Here is a 19,772-nt window from a genome sequence, read left to right on the forward strand (position 1 = left end):
ATGCACTTAACTTTAACCAAAAAGGATGCTTGAGAAAATTCGTTCAGCTGAAATATCTAGCAGAGACTTGTTGCGAAAGAAATTCACTAATACTGGTTTATCACCTGCAAATACAATAACCTGAATTGCATACAGAGTTCAATTGCCTAATTACAGAAATTCAATTACCAGAACTTTATTTTTGTTTTCTACCAATCTGCATCAGATTTGGTTTGAGAGTGGCAGAGGCTCTGTAAATATCTGGGTCATGACGCAGAGGTCAGCAGCAAAAGGAAGTGAGAGAGATCTTGTCTAGTCTAGTTCTTAAGCATGACCTTTTACTGAGCCACTGAGGAACCTTACTAGAGGAATCAACACTCTGGCATGCCACTCTAAAGAAATCACCTTCACAAAAGTCACTGAAAGAATGAAACTGTAAAATACAGCATTTGAAGGTTGTGTTTGCTCTGTATAACAACTCCTCCTCTCCCTCACTGCAGGTTTATCCAGCACCCAAAAAACTTTGCCCTGATAGCCTCCTTTCTGGAGAGAAAGGTACACCTGCGTTTTATTAATACCATCCTCTTCATCTCATTGTTTGCACTGCAGGCAGTGTGCATGAATATGAGAGTGTATGAGCAGAACGAGTAAAGTGAAGTGCTCTCTGTATGTGTGTGTGTGTCTGCCCACAGACGGTGGCTGAGTGTGTCCTGTTCTACTACCTGACTAAGAAGAATGAGAACTACAAGAACATTGTTCGCAGGAGCTACCGTCGCCAAGGCAGAAACAAGGTGAGCATGAGACTACATCTCCCAGCATGCCCTTTGACGCTTTAATGCTGCGTTTCATTCAAAGTTGGGTGTGAGATGTTCCTACTTGGAAAATGATTTATAAAGAAACAAAACGGCAATGCTAGAATTTGTTTTCGAGATGTGTGATTATCAACAGAAGATAATTTATGATATTTTATAAATTATAAACAGGTTTATTATTGTGTAATGTTGCACAATGAAACACTGATATGTTATATGCTTAACGTGGCGCTATTTTGCATGATGTCACCAACGTCTCTGCAAAATCAATTGTAGAATTCTGCAAAAGTGTTGAAATTGAAAGTTCTGCATCAAGTGGTGTCCTATTGCACTTTCCAAGTAGAAAGCTGGAATTATGACTTTCCGAGTTGAATGGAATGCAGCATAAGCCCTGAAAAATTCAAGGATGTTGCCTAAGACATTACGCTATATTAAATAATATAATCATTGTTTATTTGCTTGTGGATCTGTCTCCTCATTTACAGCATGTACCTCATCATGATTATAGTCTTTATAGTGCCCGTGTGAATTCAGCTTGTCTTTTTAATGAGAGTGTGTTATTAAAAATAAATCAGCATGATTCTAATGAGTATCACAGGCGCACACCTCAAAGTGAGGTCAAAATATATGAAATAATTATCTAGCTCTGTGCCCTGTTAGAGTCTGCAGTGATTCTCTCCTGATCATACACACTCAATTTCTGTATGTGTAAGATCACGCACAGAGAGATTCACGAAACTGTTGCATCGTGAATGTATGTAATGTTTGTGTTTTGTTTTAAAGCAGGGAGTGCATGAGGTGAAGTTGTTAGAAAGAGAGCTGTGTGTTTGTGTTGCCTGCAATAATAAAATCTGATAGAATAATGAGCCCACAGCCCAAACACATTTGTTTTACTGGTCTTCTGCTGCTGGAGCGTTTCTGCTCGGGTCATTAAATATCGCCTGATCTTAATGGGCTCACATTAAAATGCTCTCAGCCTGTGCCACAAACACAGAAAGCGAGGGATACAGCGGGATGAGCCTGATGAGTGAAAGAAAGCATGAACAAAAGGGAGACAGAAAAACAGAAAGCAAGTTACTGTGTGGATGAGTGCATCTGTATGTGTCTGTTTAACTGTGCATGAATAACTGAGTGTGTGCATGCAGCACTGTAATAAGGGATGTGGGCAGCTGACGTGACATCTAATTTTACTGCTTTTAGAGGAAAAACAAAACTTTTTTGGTCTTATTTTGGAATCGAATGGCTAGCATGGAAGATTAATTTTGCTGAAATGTATTTTTTCAAATTTCAAGTAAAATTTGGAAATTGTACTGTAATGTGGCGATCCTGATCAGGTGAAATACAGAAGTTTGGGGTTGGAACAATTTTTTATTTTTTTTTAAGAACTGAATACTTTTATTATTTTTTTTTATTATTATTTTTTATTTTTGCATTTTTTAAATTTTCACAATGAACAAAATAACAACTGGTAGGGTGCTACAAATACAGATCTTCCATTTGTATCATACATTTGAGTGAGTTACATAACAGGTCCATTTCCTCCATCGTATTTTACATTTATGTGCTTCCAGTCTCAGGTCATGGGTCATTTTTTTTTTCCATTGCGAATATTTCCTCCATGATATTCCTCCATTGGTCCAGACTCAAAGGCTCACTTTTCAACCAATTCCTCGTTATAACTTTCTTACTTGATATCAGCATCACTTTAATTAGATAAATGTCTTCCCCTCTAACAACATCTTTAGTTAACAGGCCTAAATACAGAGTCTGTGGGTCATTCAGTATTTTGTAACCCAAAATTTTTCCATTTCTGTTACAATAGATTCCCAGTAGGGGTGAATTTTTATACATGACCAAAATACATGAGAATGATTGACATTGACATCCCCGCAGAGTCTCCAACACTGTGGGGGTTTTTTAATTGTTTACTTTTGATGAGGGGTGTAAAAAAGTATCTCACCAAGTTCTTCCAGCCAAATTCTCTCCATTGTCTGGAGCTAGTAGAAGTTTGTTGTAAAAAAGACAGATCGAATGCCAATCATTCTCTGACAGTTTAAGCTGCAGTTCTGCTTCCCATTTCTGTTTTATGTATAGTGAGTCAAACCTATTGCAATTTTGTAAGCATTTGTACAGTCTGGATACAATTTTTCGAAGGTAAATGTCTATATGCATGCGATCATATCTATTAATTCACTACCCTTTTGAGAAAGATGATTTTCAATGTCTGTATTATAAAGATGTCTTAGTTGGAGATACCTAAATAAATCAGCGTTTTCCAGGTCAAATTCCCTCTTCAAGTTTTCAAAAGATTTAAACTTTTTTTCTCTCTGTTAATGTACACACTGCGGTGATTCCCTTGTCAGCCCATCTTGTAAATGTGTTATCCATCTGACCACTTCTGAATTTTGGAGAGTACAATGGCCAGATCAAACAATTTACAATCCCCCTCCATTTTGTATATATTAAGTACATCCCACCAGATCTTAATTGTTGTGTCTACTATAGGATTTGGTTCTATAGGTTGGTTAGATGTTTTCTCGCCCAACCTCGTTTGTGGTTGGCATGTTCCGTAGTTAAGCTCAATTTGTTTCCATTTGGAGTAATATTTTGACGAACACCAATAAATTATATATCTCAAACTGGGCAGCTAGGAAATATTCTTTAAAATTTGGAATGGCAAGTCCTCCTCTTTTTTTCTCTAGTTGTAGAGTTTTGAGTTTAACCCTTGGTCTTGCCCCCTTCCAATATAAATCTACTCACTTGTTTATCCCATTTATCAAATTGAGTTTTGGTATACAAAATTGGCAGTGAAATGAATAGGTACAGCAATCTAGGCAACACATTCATTTTTATCACCTCTATCCTTGAACTTAAATCCATTACTAGTGTTCCCCATTTTGTCAGAATCTTTTTGTATAATTTCATTAACCTTATTATAATTAGCCTCATATAATGTGTTCAGTTCTCTAGTCAGATAAACACCTAAATATTTTATTTTTCCTGAATCCCATTTTAATTTGTAAGATCGTCTGATTGAGTCAGCTGGTCTATATTTTATACAAAGAAACTTGGGTTTTTGAAATGTTTAACTTATACCCCGATTCTCCCTCCAAAATCTTTTAGTAACATTAAGAGTTTAGGAAACGTATAAATCCGGATTGCTGAGGTATATGATAATATCATCTGCAAAGAGACCTAACTTATGTTCATCCTTGGTGACTGTGATTCCTTTAAGTTCTTTACTTTGTCTTATATCCTGAGCCAAAGGCTCTATAAACAAGGCAAATAAAGAGGGGCTCAGACAGCATCCCTGCCTTGTCCCTCTGAAGAGCTCGAATCTGTCTGTTAAGTCGCCCATTTATTTTAATTCTAGCCACTGGTTTATCATATAGGGCCTGTATACATTTAATGATAGTTTTATCAAATCCCATTCTTTTCCGCAACCCGCAAAAAAAAGAAAATTCCAGCACTCTATCAAAGCCTTTTTCCGCGTCAAGACTTACTAAGGCTGTAGGAATTGATCAAAAGTGACAGTAAATAAGAACTGAATACTTTTAATCAGCAAGGCACATAAAATTGATCAAAAGTGACAGTAAAGATTTTATGTAAAGTGGTTTTGCAGTGATTTGTATCATAAATAAAAAGTGCTATACGAATAAACTTGAATTGAATTGAATTAAAGACATTTATAATGTTACAAAGTTTTGAAAAACATGAATTCCATTATGAAAAAACATTTATGTTAACACACAATCATGTGGGGAAAAGATGACATTCATATACATTTGTCAGCTCCTTCTCTCTGTGTGTGTGTGTGTGTGTGTGTGTAAGGTTATATGAGGTGCTGTCTGTCAAATTGAAAAGCTCTGAGGCAGAATCGGAGCATGGATATGTTGAGATTCCTGCACTCTTTCACTCCATTGATCTGTCCGTCCTTAGTCCCCTCAGATTCTGTCTCTGTCCCCTCTCTTTTCAGTCTTCTGTCATCCATTTTCCCTTTCGTAGTAGCTGTGGGGTAGCATGATCTCCCTTTCCTGACAAAAATAGATGGTTTATGTCACCTCATAATTCATAATGGAATTCTTATGTGAAGGAAAACCCAGATGCACATAAGTGAGGCCTGGGTGATAGGAGCACCACGTCCTCTTATGGGTGTTTTTTTTTTTTTCTTACAAAGAGATTTATAGAACAATGTCCTGGTTCTAGACAGCTTTTTTTGTGCATCATTGGTGAAATTGAGCTTACGTGCAAATTTTTACAATTGGATCAGGATGTCCATTTATTTCAAATGGGAGAGTAATGTTTTTTTGGGTGGGAGTAATGTTTTAGATGATTTTAATTAGATTTTTAATGGTTTTAATTTGCTGTGCTTTGATTGACTGTATTCACAGAATAATCAACAGGCACAGCAACAGGTGAACCGCAACAGCCAGGAAGAGAAAGACGACAAGGAGAAAGAGAAGGAGGTAGACCGTGAAGAGGACAAAGCAGAGGGAGAGGAGAAAGAGGATGGCATGAAGTGAGTATCTTTTCTCTCTCATCTCACACCCATCCATCAGCTGTTTTTTCATTGCATTTATCTCATCAAATCCTTTGAACCAGTGGCCTTACAGCTTTCTTTTTCTCTGTTATTCATCTTAAACAGTGAAGGCACAGTTATGTAACCGGCAGGTGGAAAAAGCATTCTGCTCACTTGCCACTCAACGCTGGTGCTAAAGTCCTCTGATTCAGAGGGGGTTTGCGTGTTACAGACTTTAGGGTAGAACTGTGGTCATATTACCAAAAATTAGCTAATACTTTTTTTATTTTATTTTTTATTTCATCATTTCAGTTGATTCAAGTTGTTCAAGTAATCAATAAAGTAAACAGTAATAAAAAAAAAAAAAAGCTTAATTATATATATATATATATATATATATATATATATTCAAGTTATAAATAGCAAAAAGACCTGTGACTGGGTTTGTCCTTTTCTTCTCAATGTGGTTATTTGATTAATATTAACAGCATAATAAATTGGTCCTTTTGACATTCCAGGTAGAAACAGCCTTCTAGTTTTTACTGAACAATGGCTATGTACAGATGCCGGTTCTGCATCATTTCAGCCTAATTTAGTGAGCTGTTAGTTTCTGAACACTAGTTCACTCACAGGTGCACACTATATTTATATACTCTTGGGAAGTACAGGTAACAGTGTATTAATCTAAACTAAACCTGTGCAGTCAGCAGTACTGTAGGGTGTGATTAGAGCACATTAGCACTGGCCCGAATACACAGGCCTATGTATACGCCCCAGCATGCCAGCTATACATTAAATGAGTGCATTAAGCCGAGTCTGTGCATTTCTCTGACATTTCCCCTATGATTCTCACGACCTGCGGGCACAGCTGCTGCTCCTATATTTAGTATTGTATCTGCAAGATGGATAATGTGTAGGTAAGATAAATGAGGGTCTGCTCATCCCACAGCCACTTCCTGACACTGTGGGTTACTGCTGAAGGGGAATACACTAGCTAGTGAGCCAGCATTTGCATAGTGTGTTCACTTTCATATGTGGTTAATTTTTTGGTTCTGTGTGTACTTTACAGCAAGATCTATCTATCTATCTATCTATCTATCTATCTATCTATCTATCTATCTATCTATCTATCTATCTATCTATCTATCTATCTATCTATCTATCTATCTATCTATCTATCACTAGCGTTTTGTTTATTGCTCTATTTTTGTTTGCCTGCTTAGTGACATTGTACATAAGTGTATATTTAAAAAAAAAAAAAGATTCTGTGCTCTTGAAACCCATCATAAGAAAAGAATATACTTGAATTGAGGTAAACATGCCTAATTTAAATGCCTTTCAGTATTGATGTAATCATATTGATATTGATAAAAAATTCAAATGATGGCTGAAAATCAAACATTTTCCTGCGATAAGAGCATGATGCAACTATGATAATGATTTTTTTTCTTTTTCTGTTCTTGCAGAGATGACACCTCTGGTGAGGACGGGGAGGAGAAAGAGCCTCCTGTAACCGCTAAAGGCCGGCGCACTGCAAACAGCCGAGGACACCGGAAAGGACGAGTCACTCGCTCTATGACCAATGAGCAGGAAGAAAACACTTCACCGCTAAGCAGTGAGCTGGGTTAGCACATAGTCACATACCGTTGACTTTTTTTCAGTGTGTCTCTGAGGTCACATGTGTTCAAATGAGTTCTTTGTTTTGCTCTGCTTATTAACTGTGCACAACCTTTTGTTGTGTAACATTGTCCCACTTGTTGTTTTATAACCTTACTTTTCTGTTTTCCCAAAATGTGAGGACATTTTAACAGCAATATCAACAGAACGAGAATGATCCTAATAATGAAATGCTGTACAAATAAATGGTTGAGTAGAATGTCCCCCGAATGTCACAGTGTTCCCTGGTTTTACGATGAGAAGGCATTTCAATTTCTGAAATGCACTTTTTCATGATGTTTAGAGCTCATCTAGCTTAGCTAAGAGTGTTCTTGAACTTTTGTTGATTGTGCTTCATTTAAAAACGTCCCCTATACTTCAGCATAAAGGTCAAAACTCTGCCTGTGGCAGCACTTGGACTTATTAATGTCACAAGAGCTTGAGTCATTTTCATAAGTTCTTTTAGTTTGGTTTGGTTTTTAGTAATTTAAAGTATGGATATGAATTTGCAACCTTTATTTTGTGTCGACTACCTCTTGCATTACACACTTTATTTATTAAATGATTTGATGCCTGATTTGTGTTAAAAAAAATATATATATACCAGTTAGATTTGTCAGATTTAATTGCCTATCATAATATTTTATTTAAACAATTTAATTGAAAGAGTTTTGGACATTTCGATCTCTTCCCATTCATGTAGACAGAAAGTAAATAGAAAACGGCTGAATTGCATAATAGAGACTTAGGTATTATCTCATGTTACATGACATTCATCTTTTTTCTTATCTTTTTTTAGCAAACCTGGAGATGAATGAAAGTTCTCGTTGGACTGAAGAGGAGATGGAGACTGCAAAGAAAGGTCAGAACCCATGTTGGTTAATTTGTCACTACTGCATTTATTGACTGGACAGTATTCCCGCTGTATGGAGCCATTTGTGCAAACACAATTAAGATCCAGTGAGAAGCATTTGAATTCACAGCAGAATGAATAAGGTTGCTTCTAGATTTAGTGAGTACCATTCAAACAGTGCTGTCATAGAAAACCAAAAGTAGTTATGGCAACTATAACCATGGTGTTGTGGCATTCATTTCAGGGTTTGTACAACCTTTTGAGAGAAATTCATGCGCTTTTAAATGATTTTCAAGAATTCCAAGTAAAAGTTTCAAGTATTTCAAGTAAACATTATTAGTAACTGCACTTACTAATGCAAAGCAGTAGTAATTTTATGATTCAATTATCTTTTTATATTTTTATTATATAAAATATATAGCGCTACCAAACCTGATTCTGTATGTGGGATTATATTTGAAAAAAAACTAAAAAAAACTTGACCAAATATCAAAAAACAAAAAATCTCTATTCTTCGTATTTGTACGTGTAGTAAAGAGCAAAGGTCTAATCTTCTTTCTTGTACGTGTCAGTGTTTGGTCTGTGATGTAGACTGTAGACGCTCTGTTGACCTACTTCAGATGAGCTGCTTCCATGTCGCTCCGTTAACAGCTCTCTGTTTCTCTGGCACCAGCACATCATATCTGATCCATAAGGCACCTGCTGCGCACCCCTCTGATTTACAGGATCTGTAACTTAATAACATTTCATTAATGATGAATATATATGTATGTATATATATACACACACACACACACAGTGGAGATCAAAATTAGAGAACAATCTATAAAAACTTGATATTTTCTGAAATATTGTTAACACTCAAACATTCAAAATTTGAAGGAATATTAGCTGTAGGTATACCACTGTTCTAATAATATGTTTGACAAAATAGCCAAGGCATTTCAACAAAAACCTTTATTTTGTGGAAAAAACAGTGATCAAAATTAGAGAACCGTAACCACTGTGGAATGATCTTTCATTCCACAGTGGTTACTGTTCTCTAATTTTGATCACTGTGTTTTAGATTACAACTAAAATTTTGGAGGGCTGCAGATGTCAGAAATTAGTAGGAAGTGTTGAGGGCCTTGCTTTGAATGACTTTGGCACATCTGGTGTGATCTTGGTCCACTCTTCTTCAACTCTCTTCCATATTTGGGTTTCTTAGCCATAACTTTGTTGCCAAGGTTTCTCCAGAGATTTTCAGTTGGGTTTAGATCAGGACTCTGGATTGGCCATTTCAGTGTTATTAGCTTTGTGTTATTTGAGAAATGCTGCCAGTTAAATAGGGATTGCCATATAATTAAGGGAATTAGCACCAGGTGCCAGATTAACACCAATAACTTAGAGGTATCTAAGGCTACGTTCACACTGTGAACCTTAGTGCTCCGATTTTTTTCTCAGATCTGATTTTTTTGTATAGCTGTTCATTTATCATTGCTCATTTACAGTGTGAACAGATCATGGTTCTGAACTTACCTGCATGTGCAAAAGAATGATACGAACAGGGTTTCCAGGTTTCCACAATAAAATCCTCCCAATTGTTTCTCAAAACTAGTCCAAAACTAGACAGCCATGTTCAGGGAGGTAAACATCGCGTTAGTGGGGTCGCGTCAACCCACGAAGTTGAAAAACAACAGTGGAAAAAGTAGCCAAATTCCGGCGGGAAACTGTGGATTTGGCAACACTTGCGCAGTGTACTGTCATACGGAAGTAAGCACAGAGGACATAAAGTAAGCGATTATGTGTTTATTTATAGTGTGATCTGCTGCAGAAACCAGCAAAATTATGCACAGGAAATATGAAAAATAAAGACAAGGATGTGACAAAAGACAGCAGAGTTCTGAAACTTTAATGTTACAAGCTCTCATGTTTTGCTTGTGTATGGAGTTGTCACTATAATACCTAAGAATCATATCACAGTCATATCAGAATTCATGCAACTTTTACATCACTCTAGATCAGTGGTCGGCAACATGCCGTAAGAATGCTTTTCTGTAAGAAAAGCATCGATCCGTAGGTAAAATAACTGATGAAAGCGTACTGTTATTTTCATCTCAAACAAAATTTGCACTGCAAAAAGCAGCAATTATACCTTTTAACTCTGACAACACTGTTATTAGCTTGTCATGTGGTTGGAAAAAGGATTGCACACTAGTTTTCCAATATGCCACTTTGAAACTCTCCTGTTATTTAATTTATTATTTTTTTTAATATACGTTATGAACAGAACTGTGCTATTTCAAACATACTGAAATACTTTAGACACGGAGCGAAGGCTGAGCGGTGTTTCTGATATCAGAAATCGAGGAGTGGAGTGGGAAATGGTGAAGCCGGAGCGGAACTGGAGTGTAGTGATTATGAAATGCTCGGAGCGTGGAGGGGAAATTGTTGACGCTCTACTCCGCTTTTTGTTAATGACTGTCCTCTTACAGGATTTAACACAGAATAACAGCTCACTACCAGTTGCAAAAGACAGTGTAACAATCTGTCACAGGCAATTCCAGTTGGATTTTTCATCAATACATTTCTTAAATTATCCTTTGACTATGTTTTGGCCCACCATCTAGTGGCAATTTTTTTTGGCCCAATGCCAAACTTACTTGCCCGACCCCTGAAAGGTAGTCAGTGGAAGTGATGTATTCTGCACTCATGGGAGTTACTTCAAAGATTTTACATACCCAAAGTTATCAAGACAGTTGTGAAAGGTAGTCAGTGGAAGTGATGTGGAAGTTCAGAACTCATAAGCATTACATTGACAACTCTAGGCTATATACAAGCAAAACATGATGGCTCGTATCATGAGTTTCAAAACTCTGCTCTCGTCTGTCACATCCTTGTCTTTATTTTTCATATTGCGTGCACATAATTTCACTGGCTTCTGTGGCAGATAACACTCTAAATAAATGCAGAATCGCTTACTTTGTCCTCCGTGTTTGACATCACGCTGTGCAAGTCTGTAGTTTTTCCATGAATTGGGCTATTGGGTTGTTTTTAAACTCTGTGGGTTAAAGCGACCCCACTAACGTGATATATAAGCACCAGAATGCGATTGGGCTAGTTTTCGAACTAGATTTGAGAAGCGATTGGGAGGATTTTGTTGTGAAAACCTGGCAACCCTGTTTGTATTGTTTTTTTGTTTGTTTGTTTGTTTGTTTTTTTGCGCATGCAGGTCAGTTCAGAACCATGATCTGTTCACACTGGAAAGCTTATATTGGCCACATTTAAAACAACAATTTGAACAGCTATACAAAAAAAATTGGATCGAGCAAAAATCAGAATTGAGCACCAAGGCTCGCAGTGTGAACATAGCCTAAGTGTTCTCTAATTTTGATCAGAATTCTCATTTAGGTTTAATTGTATATGTATCACCACACACTGATGATTTTGATGCACAAACTCCTTTCATTTAACTTAGTAATTTATAAATATTTATTTATAATAATTGATTCATATATTTTCTCCAATTTGCAGTAAAATAGTGTACCATCAAATCCAAGCTTAGACCGCAATCTTTCCCAACACTGCTGTTATTAACCTCAATGTGACTGCTTTATCTTTGTCTTATTCTTACTCTGTCCCCAAATATACTGCCACCCCTCACCCTATGACCCTCTTAACACCAGGCAGTTACCTCATCTGTCCTTTTTAAAGCAGCTTACAGCTCCCTATGCTAATGTGTTTATCTGTGATCATTTTTAAAGCAAGACCGGGAGACAACAGTAATATATGATAATGGCACCTAGCTGTCTTCCTGCACACAGAGAGAGAGAGCAGCTCTGCACTGTGACTAATGCATGCTGGCACAGCCTTTTAAAGGCAGGGTGGCCTCACTTGTGTTCACATCTCTCAGAAAGGAAGTGAGTGTGTATGTGGCTGTGGGGGCACTTAATGACAGGATAAAGGCCTGCGTAACCTATAACCCAGAGCTACCGCACACCACTCTCTTCAAGTGTCCTTTTTAGATGCTTTTCTTTGGAGGCAGGAGCTGCAGACTCATGTGTGTACTGTGTGTGCATATGAACATTATCTTAGCTCTAGTAAATGCTGGTAAATGTGTGACATTGTACATATTTTTTTTGTATGTGTGTAAACCGCTCACGAAAACACACACACACTGCAGTTTTTAGAGTAACAGCAGTATTTAAAATAAACACGAGCAAGTCGCTCCAGTTGTCTGTCCTGTGAATAACTGAAGTCAGTGTGAACAGAATTCAGCTCTCTGAAGAGGAGTAACAACCAGATTTAGCTGCTGTGTGTAAACAGCCTTTTCCAACTCTGTTTTTGTGTTGTTGTTTATTTCTTTGTCTTTATTCTTGTCTCTGGCCTATGCTAGGTTTGTCTTTCTATCTTTTTTCTGTTGTTCATTCTTTCATTCTGTATCTTTCTTCCTTTCTGTCTCTCTCTATTTTTGTCTTTCTGTTTTTATTTTATTTTCATTCTGTCTCACTTTCTCTGTCTTCGGCTAGATTTGTGTTTTTATCCATCTGTTTTTTTTTTATAGGGCTGTCCTCGACTAAAGATTTATCTAGTCGACTAGTAGTCTTTAATTTTTAGCAATTAGTTGACTAATCGCACATTTATATTAATAAACCATATAATTCATAATAATGAGCCTTTCATTGCCTATAGCCTATCAGCGCTCAAGCCCACGCATAAAACTTCCCACAGCACACTTGCAAAAGTAATGATTATGAATGCATCAGGGAAAAACAGCAAGACGACTGCCTTAACATTATAATTCATTGTTAAACTAGTGTTTTCTGTATTTTTCGGCTGCAGTGATGAAGTCAACGACACTGACTCATCATCTCCACAGTGGACATGCATGTTTCATACGGATTACATAATACAATGCAAATAGTATTTCTATAACACATTTAAAACAACTGCCGTTGACCAAAGTGCTTTCCAGCATCATTACATTGAGTCACGCAAACAAAAATTTTCAATTAAATCCTGATCACTCGAATTAATTTTAAAAGCTATACTAAAAAGCTATGATTCAGTCATAAAAGTCATAAAAGCATAAACAGAAGGGGAAGATTTAATGTGCATTGGAAGAGGGTTTCATAATCATGGGGCAGCCACTGAGAAATCCCTATCACCCTTTGATTTGAATCTAGTTTTAGGAACATGAAGAATCATCAGACTCGAGGACCTCATATTTATTGTATTTTGATAAGGAATTAAAAAGGTCAACAATATATTTTGGGGCAATTCCATGCAGTGCTTTAAAAACCATCAACAAATAATCTGAAAATATTTCTTTTCCATTTTAATTAGTTAATTTAAAAGTAGACATTTCACTCTCTATAGATATATTTTTCATATCTGTGTTTCGGTTATTTTTTTAATATTTTTTTTAATTAAGGTTGTCCACTAGATAGTCATAGGTTACTGCTCAGTTCCATTAGTTAGAATGACAAAAAAATACATAAAATAAGTCCATATGTACTGTACTGGTAATATAGTTTTCCTATAATTATTTGAGTGATGCTAATGATATAGATCATTAAAATAATTTAGAAAATGTTTATAGATCATTAAAAGTTTTGGTAACACTTTACAATAAGGTCTCATTTGTGAACATTGGGTAATGCATTAACAATTTATTAATAAAAAACAATATATTTTATTAATATATATGACTCTTGATGTTACTTTGTATGTGCCTGCTGTGCACCTTCTTCCCAACGCTATCCAGATGCCTCCAGACTGCCAGCATGTGCCTGCTGTGCACCTTTTTCCTGATGCCACCAGGGTGGCTTGGGCCTGTCATAGATGCTTGCAGCTATATTTTCTTTTTTCTTTCTTTCTTTTTTGTCTTTCATTCTGTTTTGTTTTCTTTTTATCTGTCTGTCTTTTTTTCTCTCTTTCTTTCTGTCTTTCAGTTTCTTTCTTTCTGTAGCAATGAGTGAGTGGTTAGATTCAGTTGTTGGAGTGCAGAGAGAAAGGAAGTGGCTGAATTGTGGGTTGGCATGAATTAGAGGATTTGGCAAGCCTCCCTGGTTCTCCCTCTCTCACACTGTTGTTAAGGACTGTGTGTAGAGGTCACATTGAAGAAGAAAAGCAGGTCAGTTTGGAGGAATTGCTTTCCCTCTGCTTTCTCATGATATCAACATCAAACCTCTCAAATCTCTCTCTTTATTTCTGCCACAATCTCTTGCTCTCATTGTCTGTTTGTTTTTGTGTGTTTGAGCGTAGATGTGTTTTGGCACAGATAATATGCATTAGAGACCGCAGAAGAGAGAATGATAGAAGAGATCAGATGAGGTTGTGGAGGTAGGGAGGGAGGGAGGATGGGCATTAGGGAGGTGGAGTCACTGCATCTCAGCTTCACTTTGCTGTTAAATTCCAGCCAAGCAGCAGCCAGTGAAGAGGAGTGGAAAAAAACGGTGGCCTTGAGACAGAAAGAGAGAGAAGGCTGGCGAGGGAAAGCGCGTGAGTTTGATAAATAGAGAGAGAAAGAGAGAGAGAGGAGGAGAAGAAAAAGAGAAGGGCTGCTCTGTTAGAGAGAGTCAGAGAAACGACAGCGCAACTATCAGAGGAGGAATGGGGAGCTCATTTCCCTCCCAAACACCACTCCCTTTTTCTCTCTTCTACTTTCCTGCTCTTCTTCATGCTGTTCTGGAGCTCATGTGAGCAAAGATGAAAAGACTGATGGAGTGATAGAGAAGAGAGGAAGAGTAGGCTACAAATTTTCTTTATGCAACAGCCTGATTGGATGATCCAAAGTGGGGCAATGCTGAGGATCTCAATTGGATGTAGCATTGGTACATGCTCTTGAATTACCAAAGCTGATTGGACAGCATTGTCTTATTGGAGTACTCTTACATTTGGAGATACTGGAGAAAATGCAATGTTTTGAAATTGAAGATGGATGAAACCTACATTTTAGGAAGTTTAGGACAGTGTTTGGCCCTTCACTGGATTTAACAGCTACCTTGACATTTGCTGGATTGGGCAAGAATGGAGTTTCCTTGACTTTTGACCTGTTATATAGAAGAACTTCCATGCAATGTATCAATTGCAAAGCAGGCTTTTATTTAAGCAGTCTTTGCACTGCTGTGTCTGTGTGTGTTTGCCATGTTACATAGATTTGGATGTGCGTGCGTTTTTCACAAACAATTGGAAGTTTGAAGAATAAACGGAGACAGAAACAAGGATCAGAGATGGTGAGGATAAGCATACCAAATCAGACTTCAATTGATTTCTTGCTTTGCTTGTTTGTATGTCACTAATGACATTTTTTTTATTCAGCTCCATGCACGTACACTCTTCATTTTATCTCTCCATCTAATTCTCTCTGTCCCTGTCCAAGCTACACTGACTGTCCTGTAGCTTTGATGTGGAGGCAGTAGTGCTTTATTGTGGTCACTAGCGATATAAATCCAAAGCAGTTATTTAGACTGGAAAGGTAGGTTCCTAATGTAAAGCTAACCAGCACACATCGACTTGGCTGATGTCTGCTGAGCATTAGCTTGGTGTTAAATGATTGAGAATAGTTAATGTCAGGCTGTTGCCCCACTTTCCTTCATCAGACGGAAAGCAGCAGCATATGATCTTTAACCTTTTGCTGAAGTTTTTATTAATGACGATGCAAGGCTGGGCAAGTGGGAATGCTTGAGGCTTCCATAACCCTGAACACAGGGGTCTTGTGTGTTAGTGTTGATAGATATTGTCTGTTAGACTGTTTAATGTAAATCTTACATAAACTGTAACGGCCTTGGTGCTGCCCTATTTTGAGTGCATGTGACTTAGTGGGACACCAGGACCTACACATACCTCTACACTACCGTTAAAAAGTTTGGGGTTGTTGTTTTTTGTTAAACCAAGGCTGACCAAGGATGCATTTATTTGATAAAACTGTAAAATCAATAATATTCTGAAAATTTAGAGCTGTTTTTTTTTTTTAATGAAATTGTGATTAATCTGCCTGCCCATTATATTGGTTGCATTATAATTTCCCATTCTCTATCAATAAAATTAAAGGACTTTTTATTTGCGTCAAGCAGACAGTGACATTGTCTTTCGTGCACTGAAATAACTATGACGATAGTTACTCTATCACTCATAGTTCTGTTCCTGTTTTAACGTTGGTAAAGTGAGAATGTTCCTTCTCTTACTTTCATAGGTCTGCTCCAGTATGGCAGAAATTGGTCCGCAATCGCCAAGATGGTGGGCTCCAAAACAGTCTCCCAGTGCAAGAACTTCTACTTTAACTACAAGAAGAGACAGAAACTGGATGAGATTCTGCAACAGCATAAAATAAAAACGGTCAGTTCTCAGAGAGTGTGGGATTAATTATTTATAATTGTCAGTAGTTTTGGTTTCATGTTGTTGTGTTTATGTGCTTGTGTTTTTTGTAGGAGAAAGAGCGTAAGGCCAGACGCAAAGGTAAAGCTCTTCAGAACGAGGAGGCCAGCGCTCCGTCTGCTGAAGAGGAGATGGAGGGCTCGGGAGTCAGCGGCAATGAGGAGGAGGCTCAGGAGGATGGAGAGGGTATGGATACAAACACTTGATTCTTGTACATCATTGTGCAGTAACTTATAACACAAAGATTAATGTCCATTCAAACAGTCATTTGTTGCACATTACTCATTGAGTTTGTGTAATGGAAGTAATGAAACTCAGAGTTAAGATCTGAGAAACAAATGAGCAGTATGGTAATTATGTTATCAGCCGTAGCTATGAAACAGTTCACACTGAAACCAAACACATCTGAGGTTTTGTGGTTGCCAGGAAGTCCCACAGCAGCTCGAATCAAACAGCAGAGCGCTTTTCTCAGAATATCAGGAACACGTGGCTTAGACTCACCTATGACCTCACCCGTGATACAACCCTGACCTACTTTTGTCAAGTTCTGAGAAAGAGACACTCTCTGCGCAAGCATTGAGTTGCTTTTCTAGGAGAGCTGTGTATTGTGAAGTGGTTTTGTTATAGTGGAGTGACTCTGACTGTCTGGGTGTCAAAGTGTATGTTGTGCTGTAGAAATAGTTTTGGAGTTGTACTTCCATAAGCCTGCCAGGCAGCTATGAAAAACGCTTTGTGCGTGTGTTTGGCAATCAGGTGCGGCTTGCCGATAAATGGCTTTCGTAAGCTTTCATAAAGTCACATTTATCAGGTCAAAGCTTGTGAAAGAAAGCCAGCAAGGGAAGTGCTTATTATGTTATGGTTATTGTGTAATTACATCCAGCTGGGAGAGCACACTGAACGGCTGAGGTTTGTTAAGCCAGTGGGAAAATGAGGCTTATCATAATCCCCTGCTGTGTATTTACTAGTTATGTTTACTTTTTGATTTGATAAAGGACATGTTAGAATTAGATTAGAGTGATTCTTCGTTCAGGAGCTTTTCTGTGCCCCTGGATGATTTTAAAATAAAAAAAGTTTTAAAGCAGTTGTTCAATTTTAAAGGACATGCTATATTAGATTTTGCTGTTAATGTTATCCATTTAATGGATTAGTTTTCTTCTTTTCCAAGAGTGTTGACATTTTACTTTTGTCAGAATTTTGGGCTTTTAACTTCCTGTATATATATGTATGTATGTATATGTATGTGTGTGTGTGTATATATATATATATATATATATATATACATATATATATATATATATATATATTTCATATATTTTTCATATATCTAATAATCACTTATACAAGTAAATGCAGTGGCCAGAATTTTTTTTGAAGAATTATTAGCTATTTCTCCAAAAATGTCACCATCAAACACAATATTAATATACCACCATCACATACAGTACTGTTGCATTAAATTGTTTAAAAGTGAGAGTAAGACATTTATGTTACAAAAAAAAATCTATTTCAAATACTGTTCTTATGAACTTCCTAATAATCAAAGAATCTTTGAAAAATGCATCGTTTTATCGTCTCATGATAATAAGAAACATTTCATGAGCTGCAAATCATCATATTAAAATTGATTTCTGAAGGATTGTAGAATGGAGTAATAGCTGCTGAAAATTAAACTTTGCCATTAAAGAATTAAATTCTATTTTAAAATAGATTCAAATGGAAAATATTTTTTACTTTGTAATATATTAAAATATCACTGCTCTTACTGTGTTTTTACTCAAATGGAGCCTTGGTGAGCATAAGAGACTTCTTTCAGAAATGTTAAAAGAAGTTTACCACCCCTAAATTTTTGAACAGTAGTGTACTTTACCAAAATTGAAGGTATCATTTCCATAATCAGATCTTTATTCCAGAACATGGAAGAAATGTTTTAACATGGATAAAACAAATAATCAAATTTTCAGGAAGCCAGAAGGGCCCCAAATTGAAGAATGAATTACCCATAAAAACGCCTTGCCAATCAAACCACACTTAACAGATCAGCTGACATTCATGTCCGTCCCTCTTATGATGTTTCCCATCATTTTTCAGGTGGAGCTAATAACAGCTCAGACACCGAGAGCCTCCCTTCCCCGCGCTCCTCAGATGACAGCAAGGTCAAAGAGGAAGGCTCGGCATGGCCCAAAACTGCACCCAGTGCCACTTCCTCCTCATCCTCCACGGACAAGGACATGGCAGCTATGGAGACGGGGCAGGAAGAAAAGCCAAAAGTGGAGAAAGGAGAAGGGGAGCAGGGAGTAGTGAAGCAGGAAGTAAAGACTGAACCGACTGAGTTTGGTAAGGAGGTGACAGGAGAAGATAAGACGCCTCATGCCCTCGAGGTGGAGGAGGGAAAGAAAGAGGCCAAAAAGAAAGAGCATGGAGGAAAGAGTGGAGCTCAAGACAGTGACTCCAGCGCCACATGCAGTGCCGATGAGGTGGAGGAGACAGAAAGCTCAGACAAAAACAGGTGAGAGTGTGTGTGTGTGTGTGTGTGTGTGTGTGTGTATGAGAGCGAGAATTGATTGGTTGCTTGGGTGGGGTCTTGTGTTTTGCAGTTAAGGAGGCTGGGATTGTTGATTTGTCCTGTAGGACTCTATTTTTTTCCATGACAGTGAACACTGTATATGTTGACTGAGTCAGGGGAAACATTAGCCTGTGTGCTTGCCAAACATGACCGAGCGAGAAGTGTGTGTGTGTGTGTCAGTCAGTCAGGCTGGCTGTCTTTTGTGTATTTTGCATTTTACATTTCCATAAGACTTCATGAGGAAAGTCTGTGTTTGTTTATGTGTGTTGCGATGATGATTGTGTGTGTGTTTGTGGCATTAATGGGCTGTTTACAAAGACAGTAAATAAGAGAGAATGAGGCTCTGACCATATTAAGCAATAACTCTTCTCTGCTCTTCTCACTCTCAACACAATGTCTGTTAGGCCAAGTTTGTTGAGTTTCGCCCATGATGGAGTGATCACTTCTCCCGTTCAGAAACCACTGGACCTCAAACAGCTCAAGCAGAGAGCAGCCGCTATACCTCCCATAGTAAGTACCTACCCATACCAAAATTCATCTTTGTTTTCAGCCACTTGTGGCTTGAATTTCATGAGGTTTTCATGTTAACATCTGGCATATCTGGCCAGATTACACAGATTAGCATCTTCTCTCCATGTTGCCATGGTTACTAAAGCTGTTTTTATTCCTATGAGATGCTAGTTTTCCACCTCTGCTCTTAGCTATTCAGATGCTCATGATGAGCTAACAGCCAGAACGTCGGAGCTCTGGCAAGAAGAGAGGTGTGTAAACTGATATGTGCTGTTTTAAGAGCAGCTTGCATATTTCCTCTCTTCTTCGTTAGTCTCGCCAAAACAGGCATAATTGTTTTAAATGACTCAGACAGGTTGCTGTTCTTAAAAGACTACATGTAAACGACCTCTGTTATGATTGATTAGCCTTTTGTGAACACCACCCTGTTTAAAGACAATGATGTGTATGTGGGCGGTTATTAGGGCTGCGCAATATGTATTTTCTATAATAACACAATATTTGTTGTTTTAATGATGTGTG

At 37.5% G+C, this 19,772-nt stretch overlaps 1 protein-coding gene across 2 annotated transcripts in view; it reads left to right on the forward strand.

Annotated features, from left to right (window-relative positions):
* The window catches only part of LOC109112920 (nuclear receptor corepressor 2), a 133,834-nt gene that overhangs the window by 91,008 nt on the left and 23,054 nt on the right, over nt 1–19,772 (forward strand). For both annotated transcript variants that reach the window (XM_042762543.1, XM_042762544.1), the window contains exons 13-21: nt 480–534; nt 672–770; nt 5,183–5,310; nt 6,777–6,934; nt 7,766–7,828; nt 15,996–16,138; nt 16,231–16,363; nt 18,266–18,683; nt 19,145–19,250. In XM_042762543.1, coding sequence (XP_042618477.1) covers nt 480–534; nt 672–770; nt 5,183–5,310; nt 6,777–6,934; nt 7,766–7,828; nt 15,996–16,138; nt 16,231–16,363; nt 18,266–18,683; nt 19,145–19,250 — 1,303 coding nt within the window. The remainder of the gene's footprint in view (nt 1–479; nt 535–671; nt 771–5,182; nt 5,311–6,776; nt 6,935–7,765; nt 7,829–15,995; nt 16,139–16,230; nt 16,364–18,265; nt 18,684–19,144; nt 19,251–19,772) is intronic.

The sequence above is a fragment of the Cyprinus carpio genome, chromosome A8, assembly GCF_018340385.1.
Source record: "Cyprinus carpio isolate SPL01 chromosome A8, ASM1834038v1, whole genome shotgun sequence".
NCBI classification, from domain to species: domain Eukaryota; kingdom Metazoa; phylum Chordata; class Actinopteri; order Cypriniformes; family Cyprinidae; genus Cyprinus; species Cyprinus carpio.